We start from the raw sequence: 21660 nt of genomic DNA, 5'->3' as shown, positions 1-21660 counted from the left end.
TAAAATGTCAATACTAGCCCCTGCCAGGCTGCATGCTCTGTACCCTGTCCTCTGCTCTGCTTCCTTCTTCTCCACAGCACTTATCACCATCTTGGCATTTTATCTTGTTTCCGCTCTCTCCTCTGGGAGTGTGTCCACCCCTCAAGGACCAGTGGTTTGCCTCTCTTGTTCACTGCTGTGTCCCAAAGTCCAGGGCTGTACATGGCACAGAGTAGGTGCTCAATAACACCTACTGTTATTGATGAATGACTGAATGAATGGATGGACAAAGGCCCGGACTGCCTGCTTGACCAGAGGACCTATGTGCAGGATTATGATGTGTAACGATGGGGAGCAGGGAGCACGGGAGCCCCAGCTCCTGTTGGTCATCAGAACCATCATGTGACAGACGAGGATGTCTGCCCCAGAGAAGTCTCTGAGGGCAGGACTGGGGTGGGGGCGCCCAAGCCTGTCTGCCCCTCAGCTCCTGCTCCCTGGAATCCCCTGCACCGAGGCTGTCTGCTACAGGTAAGCAGGGAGCCAGCTGCGGCAGGCCTAGGCATTCCTGGACATGGATTGTGGGAGCAGGGGGGCAGCTACTTGAATTCAACTCCCAGCTTGGGCACTTCCTCACTGTATAATCTTGAACAAGTCACTTTACCGCTCTGTGCCTCAATTTCCCCATCTGTATGATGAGGATGTTAAGAGCACCCAGGCACTGGTCTCATCATCTGCCTCCAGGTCCCTGGGGCGCCACACCCAGGAGGCTCCACCTGTCGGGTCTGGGTGCCAGGGAAGGGCTGCTCTCTACCCGCACCCCTGAGCCCGGAGCTGGGGTCCTGGCCCCCGCAGACTCACCGGGTACTCCTGGTGCACGTTGATCTCAGCCGGCAGGACGGTCATGGCAGGGCAGCGGCTGGGGCCCGCGCTGGCACTGGTCCAGAAGTGTGGCTGGCTGGAGTTGGCGCAGTCCTGCCGCAGAGTGCACCTGGGACGCCCGGCGCAGGTCAGGGTCTGGGGCGCCCCCACCCCCGAGGCCTCCCGGGCCCAGCCTGTGCCCCAGGGGCCTCACCGCGTCTCCAGGGTGCACCAGCCGCAGTAGGCGTCGGCCGCGCCCACGCAGTCCCCGCAGGTGGTGTGCGCGGCGCACGCGGCAACCTTCACCCTGGCCATCTGGAGACAGAGGCGGGGGGTGTGGGGGGGGTCCAGCTCAGCGGGGGAGGGGCAGCTGGGTGAGGGCCGGGAGAGGCTGGGGAAACTGAGGCTGTCACGGCGTGGGGGGTGCGGGGAACGAGGCTTCCCTGCAGAGGCCACGGCAGGCCTGAAGGGAGGGGGCGACGCTTCCGGCAGGAGCAGCCGCTCTCATGCAGAGGCAAGGGGGGCTGGGGCTCAGCGCATCCTGGGGCTTCGTCAGGCCGAGGCCCGGCCGTACCTGGTGGGACGTCATCAGATACAGGTAACCAGGGTCCACGGGGTCAAACTGCATCACGTGGTGCACAGGCTCCCCGTATGCCAACGTCACCACCTTCCGGCTCACCACCTGCATGCTCTCATTCAGGTTGATCTGGGGGGGTGCGGAGGGGGGTGTCCGTCAGGGGATGGGGCACCAGGAGGGCGTCCCCAGGTAGGGGCAGGCTGGGGACCGGCCCTGTGTGGGGGGGGCGGGCTGCCCCAAGCTTGGGAGTCTCAGCCTCGGGCCCTTCCAGGACTGGCGGTGGCAGCCGGTCCCCACACTTTGTCCTCTGTTGTGCGCCCCTCCCCCCAGGAACCCCCACTCCCTGCCCTCACCAGCACGTCCTACCCTGGTATGCACAGGGCCGGGCTTCACAGTTAAGAAAACATTCTCTGGGAGGCTGTGGGCATCATGCCAGGGAGTGGGGACCTGGGTTTGAATTCTGGCCTTGACATTTACAAGCTGCACAGGCCCGAGCCATTCGAGTCACTTCCCCTCTCTGAGCTCACGGGGCTGAGGATGGGACCTGCCCTGCGGGGCCGTGGGGCGTGCTGGGGAAGATGCAGGGGAAGCGCTGCTGGGGCCAGGCCCCGGAGAGGCGGCAGGCCCACTGGTCTCACCCCTCCCCTCTCACATGCCCATCTCACAGATGAGGAAACTGAGGCCCAGAGGAGCCAAGGGACTTGGCAAGAGTCCTAAAAGGAAGATGCCTCAGGGTCACGATGGAGGTCTAGGTCCATCTGACCCCAGATCCAAGGCTGGGGTCCAATGTCCAGGCAGGAGAAGGACCAGGACTAGCTGGGGTCTGGAAGCTTCTCTGGCTGAGGGCCCCTCTGCACGTCCCCCAGAGTCCTGACAAGGCTGGTCAGAGACTCCTCAAACTGCTCTTCTCTGCTGATCTCACATTCCATGTTGCCTTGTCAAGGCCTTGTCAAGCTCTGAGCTGGGGCGAGGGGGCCTCCAACCCCCTAGTCCTCCTCCGTGGGCTCCAGAACCTTTAACAGCTGCTCCTGCTTGTGGAATCAATGTGTTCTGGCATTCGGGGCCCTGACCGTCCACCCCATCTTATTCCACGAGCCTCCTCTCTAGTCACTGAACCCAACTCAACATCCAGCCCCCATGTCTTCTCCCTGTTGTGCTCCGGTCTCAAACACCTTCCTCTCCCCCTTGGGCCGGGAGCTGTCCTCCCAATGTCTTCAGCAAAACAGCCTCCCTGACGCACCCTCCCCAACCCTAAACTGCAATTATTCTCTCCCCAGCCCCTGGGACATGCCTCATCCCAAGCGGCCTCTTGGCAGAGTCTGTCCCAGGCAGCTTGGCCCCCTGCGTCCCCCAGGCATCCAGCAGACATGTTTCCACTCTTTCCAAAGTCTACCAAGCACCTGGCATGCTCTGGGGCCTGGGCTGGGGGCTGTGATCAAAGCCTCAAGTGAGGCGAGAGTGGGCAGCAGATGAGTGGGCATGAAGCAGGGTGGTGGGTGTAGAGGTCAGGACTGAGGGGCGGGGCAGCCTCTGAGCTGACTAGACTTGGATTCCTCCCTGGTTCCTGCTGTGTGGGCTTCCCTGATGGCTCAGCTGGTAAAGAATCCACCTGTGATGTGGGAGACTTGGGTTCGATCCCTGGGTTGGGAAGATCCCCTGGAGAAGGGAAAGGCTACCCACTCCAGTATTCTGGCCTGGAGAATTCCATGGACTATACAGTCCATGAGGCCGCAGAGAGTCAGACACGACTGAGCGACTTTCACTTTTCCTGCTATGTGACTCTGGGACACTCGGTTCCCCTCGCAGAACCTCAGTGTCCTCATCTGTGAAATGGGGATCACGGCTCTGCCTCCCTCGAAGCAATGTGAGAATTAAACGTGAGAATGCCCGTGATGTGCCTGTTGAGGCTGGGTAGACAGTGGCACCTAATAACTGCGGCCTCATGGGCTGGGGTCGGGGAGACTCCTGGACAGATGGGGAAACCTCCCCAGGTACTGCAGCTGGGAGGGCGAGAGCCAGGAGCCACATGCAAGTGTTTGACCCCAAGCACGGTCTATGGACCTTCAGTGGAAGCTGTGAAGGTGGAGAAGGGCCCCTGCCCCTGCTCCCATGACTGGGATCTCCCCCAGGGATGTCAGCAACTGGGGTCCCGGGGCCAGGCAGGCTGGGACTCTGACCCCCACTGCTTACCACCAGCCTGTGGCGTCTGCCCGGGGAAGCTGAGCGAATTGCATTATCAGATCTGAATCAATTAGTTACCAGGGCCTGGTGCACGTCGGAGCCAGGCCAGACGGCTGACGCTCTGGACAGGCCGGGGGTGGGAGGTGGCTGGAGGGCCACCCAGGGTCCATGCCCTCCCCTGGGACCGCTTAGTAGGGAGACTGACTCCTCTCACCCAGCTCTTGGCATCTCGGGGGCAGGAAGCATTACCTGCAGAAACCAGTCACCTTGGTTGGGAGCTGGGGCATCCTCAGAGGCTGGTGGAGGAATGGAGGAAACGGGGGAAAGGGGAAGACCCTCACTTGCCAGGCTGTGGCCTCCCCCACCCCCTGTCAAAGCCCTGCAAGAGTCTTGAGAGGCTGAACTTTCAGCCTTTGATGGCTGGGGACACTGAAGCTGGGAGAGAACACCTTCACTGCTCCAGGTCAAACAGCCTGCCAAGTGGCAGAGCCCAGAGACTTGAACACAGATCCGCCGGCTTCTGAAGCCGGATCCTGGAGGCCCCCAGAGCTCTGCTTCCCTCGTCTGCATGACGGGAACTCACTGGTGTGAACCGGAGTGGAAGGAACAGACATGGAAGACGCCGTCTAACCTGTGGGCTCCCCGCCCCTGCCGAGCACCCCGGCCCAGCCGTACCTTCAGCAGCCGCCCGCTGACCGTGCCCAGGAAAACCACGGTGTAGTTGCCCACACTGGCCACGGCCACAGAGGAGAGGCCCGGGGCTCGGAACACGGGCAAGGCCTTCAGCGGCTGCAGGACGGACAGCGGGTGCTGCAGGTGGGCAGCCCCGCAATCCAGCTGCTCTGGCTGCAGCTGCAAGAGAGACAGCATGTCAGACCACGGTTCCAGAACCTTTTGCAGCTCCCAGCCCCCCGCGGCCAGCCGGGACCTCCGGCCGCCGCCTCCGAGGTTTCAAAGTCCTGCTCCTGCTCTGCGCTGGGCTCAGGCCCTGATGCAAGCAGGACCACGTCTCCGAGCCCAGGTCAACCCCTGCCCTTGGTTTCAGTCATGGAGCTGCCCCTAGCAGAGGGGTCCGTCGCAGGTACACAGAAGCTGGCCAGGAAGGGTCATGTGAGGGAGGCAACCTCTGCCCCAACTTACCTCCTGATACCCAAGAGGTGTCCATCCTGTCTGGCTGGGTCTCCATAGCAACCGTGGGGTTTTTCTCCCCTCTGCCAGATTCCTGCTCTGACCCCAGCAACCCCCACCCCCCAGCTTCCCAACAGGTTACTAGACAAAGGTTGAGGCCTCTCCAAACTGAGGCCCCAACACACATCCCTTCATCTGCCCATGTTACAGATGGGCAAGTCGAGGCCAGGGGTGCCCAAATGCACACTCCTGGCATCCACATCAGCCCCAGCTCACAGGGACAGGATGATCTTTTGAAGGTTTCTTTTGCAATTTGCACAAAAATACAACACAGGCCTCCAGGAAGTGCCTCTGAGAAGGCAACTGTGCAGATCCACCAGGATGTGGACACAGGGTGGTCTGGGAGAGTGGATGGCAGGGACAGACAGGATGGCGTGCACCACCCGGCAGGGACGGCCCAGCCCGGGCGACACCACAGACCTACACTGATGGCGAAGAAGGAGACTCTGGCTGAGAAAACTCACAGGGCGTCACGGGGCCTTTCTGGTAAGAGGGGCACATAAACGTCACCAGTCACGGCAGCACACGCACCACAGGCCACGCTTGCTGGGAACGGACCCTGCACCAGGCCTGTGGTTTGCTGAATCCTGGCCCCGCTCTGAGATCCCATGTCACAGATGGGGTAACTGAGGCTCAGCGGGGACATGGCCCGCTTCAGGTCACCGGCTGTGACGTCAGGCCACCAGCACTAAAGCCGGCAGGACTGGCTTTATGGCACGGCTTCAGAGAGAAGCTTTCCTCCCTTACCTGTGCTTTCCTGCATGCTGAAGCTGCCAGTGATGTGCCCACATGGGTTTTGTACACAATCTCTGCTAGTGTTCAAAAGCAAACCATGAATACCAGGTCCTTCATTCTTGGAAAAATAAACACAGCTGAGCCCTGAGCCCAGAGATGAGGTGGGGCTGGGGAGGGCCCCGGGGCCACAACCCACCACGGGGTGGCCTTCCGCAGGAGAGTTAGGGGTGACCTGAGCAAGTCACGTCACTCCCGAGCCTCAGTTTACCAAGCTGTGAAGTGGGCGCATCTGGGACTTCCCGGGTAAGTCCAGTGGTTTCAAATCTGCCTGCCAATGCAGGTGACACATGTTCGATCCCTTGACTGGGAAGGCCCCAGACACTTCGGAGCAACGGAGCCCATGCGGCCCAACTACTGAACTTGTCTGTAGTCCAGAGCCTGAGCTCCGCAACAAGAGAAGCCACCTCAACGCAAAGCCCCAGCACCGCAACGGGCTTCAGAAAGCCCGCGCGCAGCAGTGAAGGCCCAGCACAGCCAGAACTAGAGACATGAACAACTTTTCAAAAACCTTAAAAAAAACCAACACTGGTGCATCTCCAGCGCCCCCCTCACAGGCACGTGGATCAGACAGTTCACTGTGGAGCGCCAGCATGCAGCGTGGCCCACGGTCAACGCCCCGGAAGTGTGAACTGACACTACTGCTGTTTCACACGTGATGGCCCCTGACATGACTGTTACCAAGTGGAATTTAGGGGTAAATCATGCCTGCCTCAGAAGCTTTCTCACCTGGACCCCTGGGACCACCTCAAGACAGCCGTCTTCCCATAAAGGAGGCTCTCCTGGCTGGCCCCTGCTCTCTGGGCTGACCCTGTCCTCAACATTTCCCCCGGAACAGAGGTGCCGAGCAAGCCCTGTAAAGGTGCGGAGCGTTCCTCTGCAGAGAGGTCTCAAACCGTCCCTCTCTGATGGTTGATGCGATACTGAGAATAAGCCTCACATCCTAAACCTCCCTCACACCCCTCCCAGGGGCCTGAGGAGCCGGGGCCCGTCCCTTACCCTCCCCACTCCACTCCAGCCACGGGCCTTGTCTCTGCCCCTCGGTCCAAGCTGGGTCCTGCCCCAGGGCCTTTGCACGTGTCAGTCCCTCGGCCTCGGATGCCGCCGCCCACACTGTCTTATCACTTTTCGCTCCTCATCTTCCAGCTTCGGACCTGACTCATCCTCTGTGTTCATCGCGGGGTCTGAGTTGGGGGACGGCCCTGGAAGGCGGCGGCCTGCTCCTCTTCCCAGGGCCCACTTCCCTTCCCGGGGCTGCAGGGAAGAGGTAAGGCGGCGAGCAACCAGGAGAGTGGGCACCTGGGCCCCAGACCTTCACGAGGACGCCTTCCCCAGGGATTGCGTAACTTCTCTTTCCTGGATACGGATGACGGGCGTCATTAAATACTACGTTGTTCTAAAATTAACATTGCAAACCCTGGCCCAGGGGACGCAAGCTTCCTCCCTGCATTCTGGGGGTGGCAGGGGGGCAGGAAGGGCCACCTGGGAGGCCCGGGGGACACCTTTGGGGTTTTCCAAGATGTGGGTCCCCGGTCCAGCAGGGTGGGGGGTCCTGGGAACCGCATGGACCAGGGTGATTTGCGGGCCAGGGCGGCAGAGAGGGCTAGGCAGGGCAGCCTGGGAATCTGACTGGCCTGCCCGCCCCAAAGTGCAGAGCCATTAATTCTGCACCGGAGGAATTCTCTAAAAAGCCTTTCCTCTGACTTTTTTTTTCCTTATCCTAAAAATAAAATTTAAAAAAAAAAAAGTTTAAAGGAGAAGTCACCCATTGGCTGCTCACTGCGCGATCTGTGATCTGAGGGGGAGGCTGGCTCCCCGGCCGCCAGGGGAAATCACAAGGCTTCAACTGCCTCGAAAACGGAAGCTGGACACGCACGTCCAGTGGGTAGGCGAGCGAGGCCTCTGCTCTTGGGGGGATACGGCCCGGGAGAGGAGGTCGGCGGGCTCCGGGGACCTGGCGGCCGGCAGTCCCAAGTGTGGCCTCAGCTGAACTCGGTCTCCAAGGGGTGGCAGTCGGCTCCAAGGTCCAAAATACCGCCTGCCCTGACCCTGTGACATGGCCTGAAATTCCTCCGTCAGCACCGGCCCGCCTTCGAGTCTCACTCGGCCTTGGTCTTTCACAACACCAATTCCCCAGTGCAAGGAGAGGGCTGGGCGCCCACGGCGGCCTCCTTCAACCCATGGGGGCCACCTTCCCAGCACAGGACTGGCCAGCCCCTCCCTGGCTCCTGGCCACCCTGGGTCAAGCTGGCACTCAAGGCCTGGGTGAGCTGGCTCCTCCGGCGGCTCCAGCCTGGAGTCTCACTTCTCTCTCTGCCTCGCCCCTGGCTCCCACCACACTAGTCTCTGCCCTTTCTCAAATGTGGCCACGCTTTCCTCCCAGGGCGGCTGAACCTTCATAATGCTGCTCCTTCAGCAACCAACGCCCTCCCAAACCTCTGAGCCCCTGGATCCCCCCTTGGCCCTCTAGTCCTGACCCTTGCTGCTCCCTTTGCTGGGTGCGCCCAAGCAGCAAGCTTTCAGCCCGCTTTCAAGATGCAGCTCAAAAAAAAAAAAAAAAAAAACCACCTCTCCCCTCCTCTGTGCTGCTCACCACTTTGATTCCTCCATGAGCTCCTTTAGGGAGGAGACTGTGCTCTGGGTTTAACTAAAGAAAGGAAACTCGCTTTCACTAAAGTGTGAATGACTGTATTCAGCTGCTTCTTTGCCAAGCAGAAATACTGAGAACAACACCGCCCATGCTGGGTGCTGTTGAACTGAAGGAAAAACACGAGTCAACTGTATGTCGATGGTGTGTGTGACAACACAGGTCTTTGGGGCCAGGCAGCACCTGGCTGCTACTTCTGGTTCCTCTGAGAACCTCAGTTTATCCCTCTCGAAAATGGGATGAGCAGCAGGCGGCTGCTGGCCTCAGCTCTTTTCCAGGAGAGTGGAACACTCCCTCCCTTCCCAGGCTGGCTGGCTGCCTCCCGGGGCCAAAGCTCAGCTCTGCCCACTCTCACATTAGAGCGCTGACATATTGATTTCACTACCAACTGTAATTGTGTTGACTTTTTCTCCCCAGGAAGCCAGTGGAACAGGAGCATCCAGAGCCTGCTTCTCAGGCCTCCCGCCTCCTGCCTGCAGACCACACCAAACCTCAGCCCCACGGCAGGTGGCTCCAAGGAGGATGAGGCGTCAACAGCCGACTACAAACCCCGGCTGTTCCGCCCCCGGTGTAGACGACACTAGCTGTGGGACCTCTGTGTCTGGGAAATGGGGGGTACCTTCCTGCCTCGAGGTTTCTGATTGCTATCGAACCCTGATCCCAGGAAGGTGAGGTTTCACTGCCGAGGAGCTGAAAGAACACGATCACTTTGGGGCGTGAAGAGCAGGCAGCAGGGGGGCCTGCGCTCATCACAGGGGGCTGGGGGCTGGACCGAGACCCTCCCCAACTCTGACACAGCAGCCAGAAGGAGCCTTCACAACTGCAAAGCACCATATGCAACGTGTGTCGTTGCTTCAGTCGTGTCCGACTCAGTGTGACCCCATGGGCTGCAGCCCCCCAGGCTCCTCTGTCCATGGGATTCTCCGGGCAAGAACACTGGAGTGGGTTGCCATGACCTCCTCCATGGGATCATCGCAATCCAGGGATCAAACCTGTGTCTCTTATGTCTCCTGCATTGGCAGGCGGGTTCTTTACCACTAGCACCCAAGGGAAGGGTACGCAGGAACTATCCGTACTGTCTTTATAACTTCCTGTAAACCTAAAGGTATTCCGAACTAAAAAGTTGTTTAAGAAAAAAAAACGATGGGACATCCTTGGGGGTCCACTGGTTCAGAACCCACCTTGCAATGCAGAGGACGCAGGTTCGATCCCTGGTCAGGGATGTAAGATACCATATGCTGCAGAGCAGCTAAGCCCACACACTGCAGCTACTGAGTCTAAGTACCACACTACGGAGTCCGTGTGTTGCAACAAAAAATCCCGGATGAAGCAAGAAAGAGCCCATGTGCTGAGACCAAGACCCGATGCAGATGAATAACTAAATCAGTTTTTTTTTTTTTTTTTTAAAAGAGGGACCTTCCTGGTGGTCCAGTGGTTAAGACTCTGAGCTCCCACTGCAGGCGGCACGAGTTCAATCCCTGGTCAGGGAACTAAAATCCCATGTGCCCAGCTGCGTGACCATCGGAAAACAAATGAAAAAATGCAAAGCAGGTGGTGCCCCTCCCACAGCTCTACAGCCTTCAGTGGCTCCCCAGTGCCCTGAACATAAACCCAAATTTTGCTCCCGGGCCCTCAAAGCCCTGGTGCACCTGGCCTGCCCCCTGTGGCTCCCCTCAGCCCCTGTCCCCACGGCTCCTTCTCCCTCAGTGTGGGCCTGGGAGGGTGCACACTGAACAAGACTGGAGAAGCAGGAGCCAGCAGGGCCCAGCAGGGTAGCAGCGGAGGTCCAGTACTCTCGCCGGGAGAAGTCCGTGGACAGAGGACCTTGGAGGGCTACAATCTGCAGGGCTGCAAAGTTAGTGAGCAACCAACACACAGACACACACCACACACACACACCACACACACACACACACACACACACACACCCTCAAAAGGCAGGCCTAGAAACAGGGCATGCACTGAACGCTGCTTCCTGCAGAGCTCAGCTGAGCAACATCTCTCCCAAGCTTCCTCCGAAGCTCTGCGGTTAAAGGGAAAGGTCCCTGAGGCCTCCGAGGGCACCGGTCGGCTCCAGGTTGGAAGCCACCCCTGTGACCCTCAAACCCAAACTCCTCCCAGCCACGTCAGCCTGAGAGGCCTCCCGGGACACAACCCCATTGAGTGACCCTCCATAGAGGGTAAACTGAGGCATAGAAAAGCTGGGCTACTGTGTGCGGGCCCTGGGAGGGGGTAGGACAGATCCAGCTCTTGGGGGGCTGGCTGGGGGGGGCTCTGGCAACAGCCCCCACACCAAGGAGGAGGCTGCCTGCCGCCAAGAGAGGAAATACCAGCACCTCCCCGTTGGCAGTCAAGATGCTCACTTCCTGGGGCGGGGGGCGTGCGGGGCAGGGTGGGAAAGAACAGCCAACCAGGCCAGAGGACAAGTCAGTCAGGAGGCCTGGCTCTGAGCCCAGGGGGAAAGCTGGGGAAACTGAGGCACAGAGTGGGCAGAGGCTCCCTTAGGACACGCGGTGCGGTTATCCTGACCCGGCCTGAATCAGGCAGGAAAAACCGGCCAGTGGCAACAGGCACAGCAGCTTGCACGCACCCTTCCAAGCTTCCGCGAGGCCCGCCTCGGTCTCCCGACCCCCTGACCTCTGGAGCAAGTGGGTCACCCAGCGCCAAGGGCTGTGCGGACCAGCCAGCCGGGCCACCCTGAGCACCACATGTCCACCCACCCACAACAGGCACCCCTGACCTGCCAGTCTGAAGGGATGGCCCCAGGCTGGGGTCAGAGGCTGGGCCACACTGCTGACTTGCCATGTGCAGGCGCTAAGCACACTCTCCCAGCGTGTTCCCATTTAACAGGCAGAGAAACTGAGGCTCCTGAAGTGCCAAGTCTCTCAACTCCCTGTGGGCTGCCCCACCCTCACTGAGCTTCCGAGTCCTCATCTGTGAAATAGGGATAGGCCCTGCACCCGCCATAGAGGCTCAGCTCACAGCAGCCCCCAATCCTAGGGGGTGGCTACGTTCCCAATTAGTTCTGCAGGCCACCGGGCAGAGACCAGGATGCTCGAGGACAGGAGGGCCCCCCCAGGAGCAGCTGCTCCCCCACTCCCTGAAGTCGAGCATCAGAGGCTGGACCATCCGTGCCGCTCTCACCCGGGGCCTGCCTGGGAACTGCCGCCGCGGCCGCTGACTCAAGCAGCCCTTGTTTTGTTAGCTGGACAAGGCCCCCTGGACACCCAGCTCCCCCTTCTCGAAGCTGTTTCTCATTCCGGCCCAGCCTGGCCGCGTTTCCAGCCCTCCCCCTGGGTCCCAGAGGAGCCCAGGACGGGATGGGCAGCCAGGATTCAGGCCAAAGTGGCGGGGGCGGGGGCTTGCAGGGTTTGGGCGGGGGGGGGGGGGGGGGGGATGGTTCGCCAGTGGGGGCGGGGCAGCTCCTTGCCCTGGGGGGACGGGTTTGGGTCCCCACTCCTTCCCCTGAAGGGACGAGGGCCAGGAGGAGCTGGGAGCAGCTGTCTCTCCTGGGGACGCTGGGCTCTCCTCCTCCAGGGGCTGAGGGGGCCTGGAGGCTGGAACTCACACCCTCCTCCCCATCCTCCGGGGTGCTGGCCTGGGTCCCAGAGTCATCTTACAACGGCTTGTGACCGCAGCCCAGGGCAGTTGGGCGGGGGGGGGGGGGGGGGGGCCCTGAGCAAACATCTCTGGGCTGGGTCCCATGTGCTGGAGACACGGAGACGTGTCCCTTCTCTCTAGCTGCCAGCATCCCAGTCCAGGGGCCGACTCTCAACGGAGAAGGGACAGCTTTACAACTACAGCAACGCAATAGCACGGGTAACACAACAAGAGAAAGCAGAGATGGTTTCCCGTGTGCAGAGACCTCTGTCCGGAGAACCTCATGGAACCCTCACCAGATCCTCACTTGCTACTGCTACTTTATAGAAAAGGAAGCTGAGGCACAGAGAGGTCAAGTGACTTGCCCTGGGTCACACAGCCTGAAGAGCCGGACGTGAGCCTCACACCTAGGCAGGCTGGCTCCGGAACCCCACAGTCCCGCCACCCCCCTGCTCTGTTGCAGACCACCAACAGCTGCTGGGAATTTGGCTGCGTGGAGCTGGAAAGGCCCTGGGTTGTGAGCTGGGGAAACTGGGGCCCATCAAGGAGATGACCGCTTCCACCACAGACAGTGGAGGGTTCTGAGAGGGGCTGGGGGTGGAGGTAAGCGCTGATGGTGGCTGAGTTCTGTTACTGGCCCGGCCTCCGCTTCAAGGCCTCTGCCCACGGCCCGCTCCCTCATTATTTACCGATCAGAGCAGAAGCGTTCCGTGATTAACGCCCCACCGGGGCCTCGTGGGGCCTCGTAATGGAGCTGCAAGCTTCCTCCCTCCCGCAGCGCATGATTTATTGAATTTCAGGGTGACGGATGGTGGACGGGGCGGGGCGAGCCTTGCTAGCCCAGCCGATCGCAGGAGCACTGGCATCACACCGGGACCCAGGGCTGCTGGAGAGAGTGGGCGGCTCGGGGTCCTTCCAGGTGGCCTGCTGGGCTCAGCCCTGGCCCAACACGGGCTTTGGAGAAAAGGGAAGCGGCCAAGCTCTGGGGACAGCCGGGATCCACATCCATGCGGCCGGCGCTAGGAGACTTCCTGGGCCTGTGCCCACGCGGGGACCAGCTGGTTTCCATAGTGACCCCCACGCCACTGGCAGAGCCAGTTGGCCCTCAGGAGTCACCTGGTCCAGCCCCAGTGGGTGCTCCTGCCGGCTCCAGGCAGGACTGATGCAGGGCAGACAGCGCTGGGTCTGCTCCAGAGCCAGACCGCTTGTGTCTCACTCTTTCCCCAAGGCCTTGCTGGCTCCCCGCAGCCCACAGGACAGCGTCCAGACCCTTGGCCTGCACCCCAGGCCTCACAGACTTCTCAGCTTCATCTCTGCCAGCTACCCAGGCAGTGTTCTGCTGCCTCTCTGGACCTCTGCCCCAGCCAGGCCCTCTGCCTGGAAGGCATCCTCCAGCCCTATCCGTCAAAGGCTCTGCTGCAATACCCCCTCCTCCAGGAAGCCCTCCCTGACTGCCTCAGAGGAGGCTGGTCAGCATGCAGCTCTGGCTTGGGTGTTCTACCTCCTGTCTTGATCTCCTGCCAGACCATCTGGGGGCTCCTGGAGGACAGAGGCAGGGGCTGATTCATCTCTTTTGAGGGGCTTCCAGGTAACAGAGCTGAGCCCCCCTCCCTGCCACACTCCAGAGCACCCTCCACCAGGAGCGCAGACAGGCAGGGCATGTTGCCTGGGAGGTCTGGGCTCTGGTGGGCGAAGTTGGAGACGGCTGTCATCATGGGGTCAGGAGCCCCGCACCCAGGGGACCTGGTCCCAGCCTGGGACCATGCTGGGCACGGGAGTTCTCACCACAGCCCCAGCAGGGGAAGGACGTCCCTGGGTCTCAGGTCCTTCACCTTCATGAGGGACCCACCTACCCCTTCTCACCGTGACCTTGAGGGCCTCTGTGGCTCACACCCATCAGGTCAGCATTTTCAGAGCAAAGAAGAAGGGAAGGCGATGAGCGCGGACTCTGAAGCCCAATACCTGCTCCACCGCTGTGTGACCTCAGGCAAGTCACTTTCCCTCTCTGGGCCTCTGTTTTCCCTTTCTGTAGCCTGGGGGTAACCCTAACCCCATTCTGTCTCTGGCAGGGTTAAAAGATACACATCACATGCAATTTCACGAAGTGCCCAACAGAAAATCAGTTCCCAGGAAGCAACAATAATAGGGGAATAGTAACCATGCTGCTGCTGACGGAGGCTCTGGCGGCACAGTGAGGGCTTTCTGGCCACCCCGCAGCCCAGTTCAGGCTGGGAAACCGAGGCCCAGAACGGGGAGGGGGTCCCTCAGGCTCCTCTTCTGTACACGCTGCATCTGCTCTCTACCCTCTGGCAACCAGAACCCAGAACCCGGCCTGCTTCCTTCATCTCCATGAAATCCACCAGCCGCGGCCGCGGGCAAGTCAGACTCCTGTAGAGGCAGATTCTGCAGGGCCCGAGCCGACGCATGCTCGGCCTCCACTGGACTCCAGGCAGCCCTGTTCTCGTTGACAGCCGAACCCACTTTACAGATGGGGAAGTACAGGCTGGGAGGAGGAGGGTGACTAGCTGGAGGCCATAGGGAGGAGGTGCAGAGGCAGGATTTGCATCCAGGGAGTCTGCACCAGTCTGTCCACGGGTTTGGGCGTGGCAGGGGCAGCGACATACCCTCCACCTTCCTAGTGAACTCCGGACCCTGAAGCACTGCCCTGCCCCAGGACACAGCACCATCCGGGGCTGCGGTCAGGGCGGAAAGCAGCTGTCAAGTCACTCAAACCGACCACACCTCTCACTCACGCACCCAAAAGGCCAGGGCTAACAAACAATCCCCTTCTCAGAGATGAGTGTTACCAGGCACCTTCCCTGAGGCCCTCACTTCCTCTAGGAGACCCGATCAGCAACCCCCAGCCCCCAACTTGTGGCCTGGCCTCTGCAGACATCCTCACCAGCATCACGCTGCCTAGGAACTGAGTCACTGCCGCAGCGGCTCTTGGCTTCCATCTGGGGTCAGCTGGGAGGTGCTGTCACAGAGGGCGTTTCATGTCAACACAGAGGCCCTCCCAAATCTCCCTGGGGTGTGGGGGTAACTGCAGACCCCCAGCTGAGAGCCCACAGCTAACACGGGAGGACATCCACCGCGGACTCCAGAGCCAGCCAGCCAGCCAGTCTGCAGACCCTACTCTGTTAACCAGATGTGTGAGACCCTGGGCCTCAGTTTTCCCATCTGTAAAGTGGGGATAACAGCACTCCCTCCCTCACAGGCTGGGGGCGGGGGCTGTGAGAACACACACACTGATGCCTCTGAAGGGCCCGCAAAGCTTTCTTCTCAGAACCAGGAACGCAGCCATGGTTCCTATTCAGCCCCAAAGAGCCATCCACACACCCCTCAGGCCCACCAGACACGCAGCGCCTGCACCACGAATAGCAGTGGTGATGCCAGGCCTGGTTTATTTTGGGGTGTGCCTACCACCAGGGAGCTTGGGCTGGGGGACACCCGACACTCCCCCCTCTCCCCACCACCCCACACCCCGCTCACCTGCAGGGCCTGGTTTGGCCCATCTCCTCCCGCCTCTGAGTGCTCCCTTTCCCAGTGGCTATTCCATACACTGAGCACACTTTTCCCAGAGGGATTTCTCTTCTCCTGGTACCAGTACCTCCACCTGCCATGGCCTGAGTGCTTCATGTGAGATTTCAGTTCAGGAGGAGACACTGTTCCATTTGACCAGGAGAATGCATGGAGCCCAGAGAAGGTACATGACTTACCCCGGGTCACACAGCTTACAGGCAGGAGGAAGACGAGTCACCATCAGCTTTACCCTAATGTACCTGGCAGTCAAGACTGATGACGTGCCCTGGGCAGAGAGGGATGGTAACCATCTCCTGGCCGAGGAACCTGTCTGTCTCTCTAGGCTAGAAGGTCATTCTGCCAACCCCACTGGAACCCCATCCTAAATCCCACCCGGTGTCTCTGCTCATACCCTTGACTACGGGGAGCTCACTCCCAGCCTCCAGCCCAACTCCAAATGGAAAGCCATCTTGTAAGCTTATCTCCCTCCACCTCCACCCTGTATTTCAGCCCCTAAATCGGCTCAGAAAACGCCTTCTTGACAACGGGCACCCACCCACTGCATGCCAGTTTAAAACTGCCTGAGCAATTTTTTTCCACCTTTACTATAAAAAGACACCTTGAAAATGCAGCATTGACATTTCCCGGTTGGTTTTCTTTTTGATTTAAAAACACGAACTTTCGGTCATTCAAAGGTTGAAGGGAAAGACCCAGGGAAGGGAGCTGGACTCAGCCTGCCCTCGCCATGCTGGGCGGCTCTGTGCCTCAGTTTCCCCAATGACAGCACGAGGCGACCTCCTGTCCCACTTTCAAACCGCATTCACGAAGTGAGGGAAGGGATCCTATCTACACGCGATGCAGGCTCATTCCCTCCCTCACTTTCTCAGAATAGTCCAAAGACCCAAATACGCCCAAAACAATCAGTGACAAAGCTGAGGGCCTCTGAAGCCTGGGGGCCAAGGTTCCCCACCTCTTCGTTGTCTTCAAGGTGGCGGGCAAGGGGCAGAGCCTGCCAGGAGAGGAGCTGGAATGTCCAAGGCCACCCCAACCGGGGCTCTGGAGTTCCAGGCCCCAAAGGAAAGAGCATGAGGGTCGGGTATCCACAGGTCTGGAGGAGCCACCTGGCTTGGGGGTCAGACATCCCTGGAGAGGAGATGGGAGACCAGGGTCCTGGCCCCTGTGGTCAGCCTCACCGAGGCCCCTGCTGCTGCGGCGGTCAGGCCCCAAGAGGTTGGGAGGGAGACGGACTCTAGGCACCTGGTACTCACCCCCACCCCCGACCGAAATCACTCTCTCCCCAAGAGGCACCTGTCTAGCCCCTACCCCGCTTTCTACCCCGGTGCTGGGCTGGATGGGGCCGCTCCCTCCTCCATCCTGTCTGTCCCCACCTCTGGGGCATGCGAACCCGTCCAGAGCCCCCTGCTTCCCTCCACGCGCTCAGACCAGGCCCGCCAGGCTGCTCACACCCGTCCCCCAGGAACAAGGCCCGGCTGGCTGCCCCCACGGCTGCCCCAGCGTCCGCCACAGGGCCCAGCACGCAGTAGGTGCTTAAGAAATACGTGCAAATACAGGAGGAGCCCACTTGCCTGCAAGATGGCACCAGCCTCCTTCCTTCTCACCCTGCTTCTCCTCTGTCCTTCTCAACTAGCAACTTTCTAAACTAGCTCCGCTAAATATAACCCCAGTAACTGCAAGCACCTGTGCCCAGCACGCTGCTAGGGGCCTCACCTGTGGCATCTTATTTAATCCCACCGCAGTCCTGGAAGGGTGGTGCTTTTGTTATCACTCCCATTCTACAGACGGGGAAACTGAGACGCTCCTTCAGATCGGATGCTCTGGCTGAAGCCCTTAGAGTCCCCCAGCACCCTACCCCGTGTCCCCAGGACACAGCCGTGCAGAGGGCAGGCCCGCCTACCCCTCTGACCCAGCTCATACTTCCCGATCCCCGCCCCGGCACACTGTTCACCCTGCACCGCCTTGCCGCTCCAGGCCCTTGGACCTGTGACCCTTGACCTGGACCCCTTCCTTCTTCTCCTGCCATCTTCATGAGCCCAACTCCTGTTCACCCACCTACCTGCGCTTTGACACCACTCTCCCCAGAGGCCTGGAGGCCCCTCTGAGCTCCCCCATCACAGTGCCCACGCCCTGGCCACGTGTCCGGGCCTCCGCTCGCCTAGCACGGTCCACGAGAGCAGACGGTGAGGGAGCCTCCACTGGGCCCCAGTAACACCGCAGGGACTTAGGCAATGTTTCCGGGGTCTTCAGGGTTGCAGAATAAGCCAGGAGAGGTCACTGGTTGATGTCCAGGACTAAGCTCAGACGTGCTACTAACACCCCGGGCGCCCGTTGTGTGCTGGATACTGAAAATTAACTCATTTGGTCCTTATCAATCCTTAGAGACGAGGGTTGACGGTTGGATGGCATCACTGACTCAATGGACATGAGTTTAAGCAAGCTCCGGGAGTTGGTGATAGACAGGGAGGCCTGGCGTGCTGCAGTCCATGGGGTCGCAGAGAGTCAGACACGACTGAGCGACTAAACTGAATTGAACTGAACTGAATCCTTAGTGATCTAAGGTCCCCACTTTACAGAGGAGGCAACTAAGCCTCAGAGAGATAAGCCACTTGTCGAGGTCACACAGCTGGGAAGCAGCAAGAGCAGGATTTAACCCAGTGTGCGAAGTCCACATCCTTAGCTTTTAAGGGGGGAGCGGGCGAGAAAAACCATTGCCCTTCCCACTGCCGCCTGTCCCCCCGGGGACCCTGCACACATCTGGGAGCAGCCCTGGCCTGTGCCCACAGCTGGGCACAGGGAAGGGAAGGGGGTGTGGAGGACACAGGGAGAGTGCCAGGCAGGGCCAAGAATCGGCCCTGGGGTGGCAAGGAGGCACTGGGCCACTGTTCCTGGGGCGGTGTCCCTGCAGAGGCCCTGCCCCTCAGGAAAGGGAAGCCCCAGCCCCCTTCAGCAGAGTGACTCACGGCAGCAGGCCAGGCCAGACTGGGGACGAGGGACCGTGGGAACCAGGGCGGCTCCTGCTGGAGGGGGAAGGGAGGCTGCGGCCTGAGGAATCCCACAGATGGCCTCACACCGTGGGCCCGGACGGCCGCGCAGGCCTGGAAAGGCCCTTCCAACAGGGTCTCTCCTCCAGGGATCAGGGAGACTCCCCATTCCCCTCCTGCAGCTCTGAGACCCACCCTGGACACAAAGCTTGTGTCCCACAGCCCGGCAGAGCTTGAGGGTTTCAGGGAGGGGAAGAGTGGATGTCCCAAGCACGGCGCTGGGCGGCTGCTGTCTCCCGGTCCGCCCACCCCGCTCACCCACCGTGACCTTCACTTTCAGGGCAGCCGGCCAGCCGAGTGGTGGGCACTGGTGGGGGCCAGGGCGGGGGCCAGCCCAGCTGCAGCGAAGGAATTTGTGTTTTCCCAAAGCTCCAGTGTTGGGCACACCCACAGGGGGAATAATTCATCTCGTGACCAGCTTGCTGACCAGCCCCAGGGAGGGCTCCTTCCCGTCCTCTCCAGGGAAGGCTGAGTTCTGCACTTGAAGAAGTCGAGGTTTCCAAGGGGAGCGGCCAGGGGTCCCCTGACTCAGCTGGGGATGGAGAAAGCGGAAAAGGCACGGGGGTCCACCTCTAGGGCTCCCTGAAGAAGGGACCCCTTGCTGGTTGGCTTCCTTAAGGACCACATAATTCCCTCCAGTGCCCTCGAGTCACGTTCACCCCAGATCAACGGAGATATCGAACCCCCAGCCTGGACATCCCCTCGCCCCTGCCAAGCCCAGCCCCAGATGCCTGGGCCGCCTCCCCTTCTTCTGCTGGGGTACCTGACCCTCCCCCTTCCCTCCAGCTCCCACTCAGGCGCTACACACACACACAGTCCTGCTCGCCTCCCTCCACTCCTCCTCGGACACTCACACTCTGAGCTCCAGGCCACACAGCCTGGACCCAGATCCCGCCTCTGCTCCTCCTGAGCTGTGTGATCTGCAGCAAGTTACTCAACCTCTCTGGGCCTCAGTTGCTTCATCCATAAAACGGGGATGGGAACAGAGCCTACTTGAGAGGACTGCTGCTTGAACATAGAGTCACGCTCTTGGGATGTGCTTAGTAGGCGAAACCCCACACCTGGTGCACGCTAAATGCTCAGTAAAGGTGCTGTTGCCAACCGGCAGCCTCCCTGGAGCACTGATGGGTTCCCAAATGCCAGGGTCCCTGTGCCGCCCACATTGGACTGCCTCCACTCCCGCGTCACCCAGCTCAGTGACACGCTGGTCTGTTGCACACGCTTGTTCCTCTCCCCACCCCCCGCCAGCAGGGCCCTGGCACACACCTGCCACACCCATGCACACATCTGCCAGCTCCCAAAGGCGGCTCTGAGGGGCCCACACAGCCAGTCCTGAACACACCTTGGGGAGACACGGCACTCACTCTGTGCCCTCAGCCCACTGCTACGACCCTCACTTGCACACCCACCTCTCTTCAGAACATGTCTTTCAGATGCCTCTTTAGAAGATATGCCCCTACACCTAGACACGTGCACCTGTAAGGGAGCACTCCTAGGACTGCCCAAGGGGCTCACCATATTCAGGCCAGTGCCCCCCACCTCGGCTGACACCTGTATCCTCGGGCAACACCCGGCACTCCGCAAAAGCACCTGGGGCGCAGAGTTCACACTTGGGTCCCCATGCACGCACATCTGGGTCGAGGTACGCTCACACGTGGGACCTGCTCAGCTGCACAACCTGCCCGGTTACCCGCACGCCCTCCCGCCGGCGCCCTGGGACGGTCCCCGAGCCCCGGCGGCCTGGGCGTCCTACCTGGATGTTGCGCTTGCGCTCGCAGGCCGGCCCAGTGCCCTGCACCACGCTGTCGAGCACGGCCACCACGTCGGGTGCAGGATCCACGAAGCAGGCGGTGCGCGCGGCGCGGATCGCGGCTTGCACGTCGGCGAAGCGGAAGGCGCAGAGCGCGGCGGGAGCCGCGCGGGCCCCCGGGGTCCCCTGCGGCCGCTCGAAGACCGCGAAGAGCAGCTCGCGCGTGGGGAAGACGGACACCAGGCGGCTGTAGAGGTCGCCGCGGCCCGCGCCACCCGCGCACTGCAAGCCCAGCTGGATGTAGGACTCCGTGAGCTTCTTGGCGTCGCCGCCGGCGCCGCGGGGCAGGCAGATGCGCGCCAGCAGGCTCCGCGCCTGGCTCTCCTTGTCGCCCGCGCGCGCCTCGCTGTTGAGCGCCAGGTACGCGTAGGTCTGCGCGCCGGGTCGCGGGTCGGGAGGGTGCAGGAAGGCGCGGACGAAGCCCAGCTTGTGCTGCTCCTTGGCGCCCTGCTTGATCTTGAGAATGTTGTCGTCGGAGGGGTTGAGGTCGAAGGTGAAGAGCTTGGCCAGGTCGCCGCGCGCGTCCAGGGAGCGGATGGCGATCTCGGGCGTGTTCTCGAAGCGGTGGTCCTCCAGGCTGCGGTTGCGCGGGAAGAAGGCGCTGCCGTAGCCCGTGTACGTGGCGCCCACGAGCAGGCGGCTGCCCCCGGCGCCGGCCGCGGGTGGCAGGAGCAGCCCCACGGTGGACGCGTTGGGGTGGTTGGCCGCCACGTTCAGCATGCTGGGGAACACCGTGACCGGAGCGGCGGGCGGCGCGGCGGGCGGGAAGGGCACGGCCACCGCCGAGATGTTGCCCCGCCGCCGCAGCTGGCAGAAACCCTGGTAGACGGAGCCGCACACGACCACCAGGCCCTGGCCCGGGTCCAGCTGCAGGATCTTGTTGTAGTTGTCGGTGAGGCGCCGCGGGTGCTCGCACGAGGCCTGCGGGAGCTGCGGGGCGTGACACAGCGGGCTGTCGGCCACCGGGCCCACGGCCGCCTCGGCTTCCAGGCTCAGGTTGGCGCCCGACAGCTGGTAGAGGCGGTTGACGGCCGCCAAGTACACGGTCCCCGCCGCGCCGTCCAGGGCGAAGTTGTTGGTGGGCGTGGGCGAGGGGAACCGGCGCTGGATCTCCAGGGCGCCGACCCGCGCCGCCCCCAGGAGCAGCAGCAGCCAAAGCGGCGGCGGCGGCGGCGGGCACTGCGGGGCCCGGAATGGCGGGCGCGGCGGCAGGGGGCTGGCCGCGGCGGCCCGGGCGCTAAGGGGTGCGCCGCCCGCGGCGCGACGAGCCATCCGGGCGTGCGCGGGCTGCGCGGCACGGCGAGTGCATGGGGCGCGGCGCGGCCGGGAGCCGGGAGCCCGGAGGCGGCAGGAGGCGGGGGGCGGGCCCGGGCCGCGAGGCGCGCTTCCTGCCCGCGCCAGCCAGCCAGCCGCCCCCGGCCCCGGCGCCCCGGCCCGGCTCCGTCGC

General features: G+C 61.5%; 1 protein-coding gene across 1 annotated transcript in view; it reads right to left on the bottom strand.

Moving 5' to 3' along the window:
• The window catches only part of PLXND1 (plexin D1), a 48999-nt gene extending 27369 nt beyond the window's left edge, over positions 1-21630 (bottom strand). Inside the window, exons 1-5 of the mRNA XM_027957787.2 lie at positions 20157-21630; positions 4271-4447; positions 1412-1543; positions 1052-1152; positions 838-967 (exon numbers count right to left, since the gene is read on the bottom strand). Coding sequence (XP_027813588.1) covers positions 838-967; positions 1052-1152; positions 1412-1543; positions 4271-4447; positions 20157-21485 — 1869 coding nt within the window. The 5' untranslated portion in view covers positions 21486-21630. The remainder of the gene's footprint in view (positions 1-837; positions 968-1051; positions 1153-1411; positions 1544-4270; positions 4448-20156) is intronic.
• Between the last annotated feature and the right edge of the window lie 30 nt (positions 21631-21660).

Source organism: Ovis aries, chromosome 19 (genome assembly GCF_016772045.2).
Source record: "Ovis aries strain OAR_USU_Benz2616 breed Rambouillet chromosome 19, ARS-UI_Ramb_v3.0, whole genome shotgun sequence".
NCBI classification, from domain to species: domain Eukaryota; kingdom Metazoa; phylum Chordata; class Mammalia; order Artiodactyla; family Bovidae; genus Ovis; species Ovis aries.
Note: the sequence above shows the minus strand (reverse complement) of the source record. Positions and strands in the feature narration are given on the sequence as shown.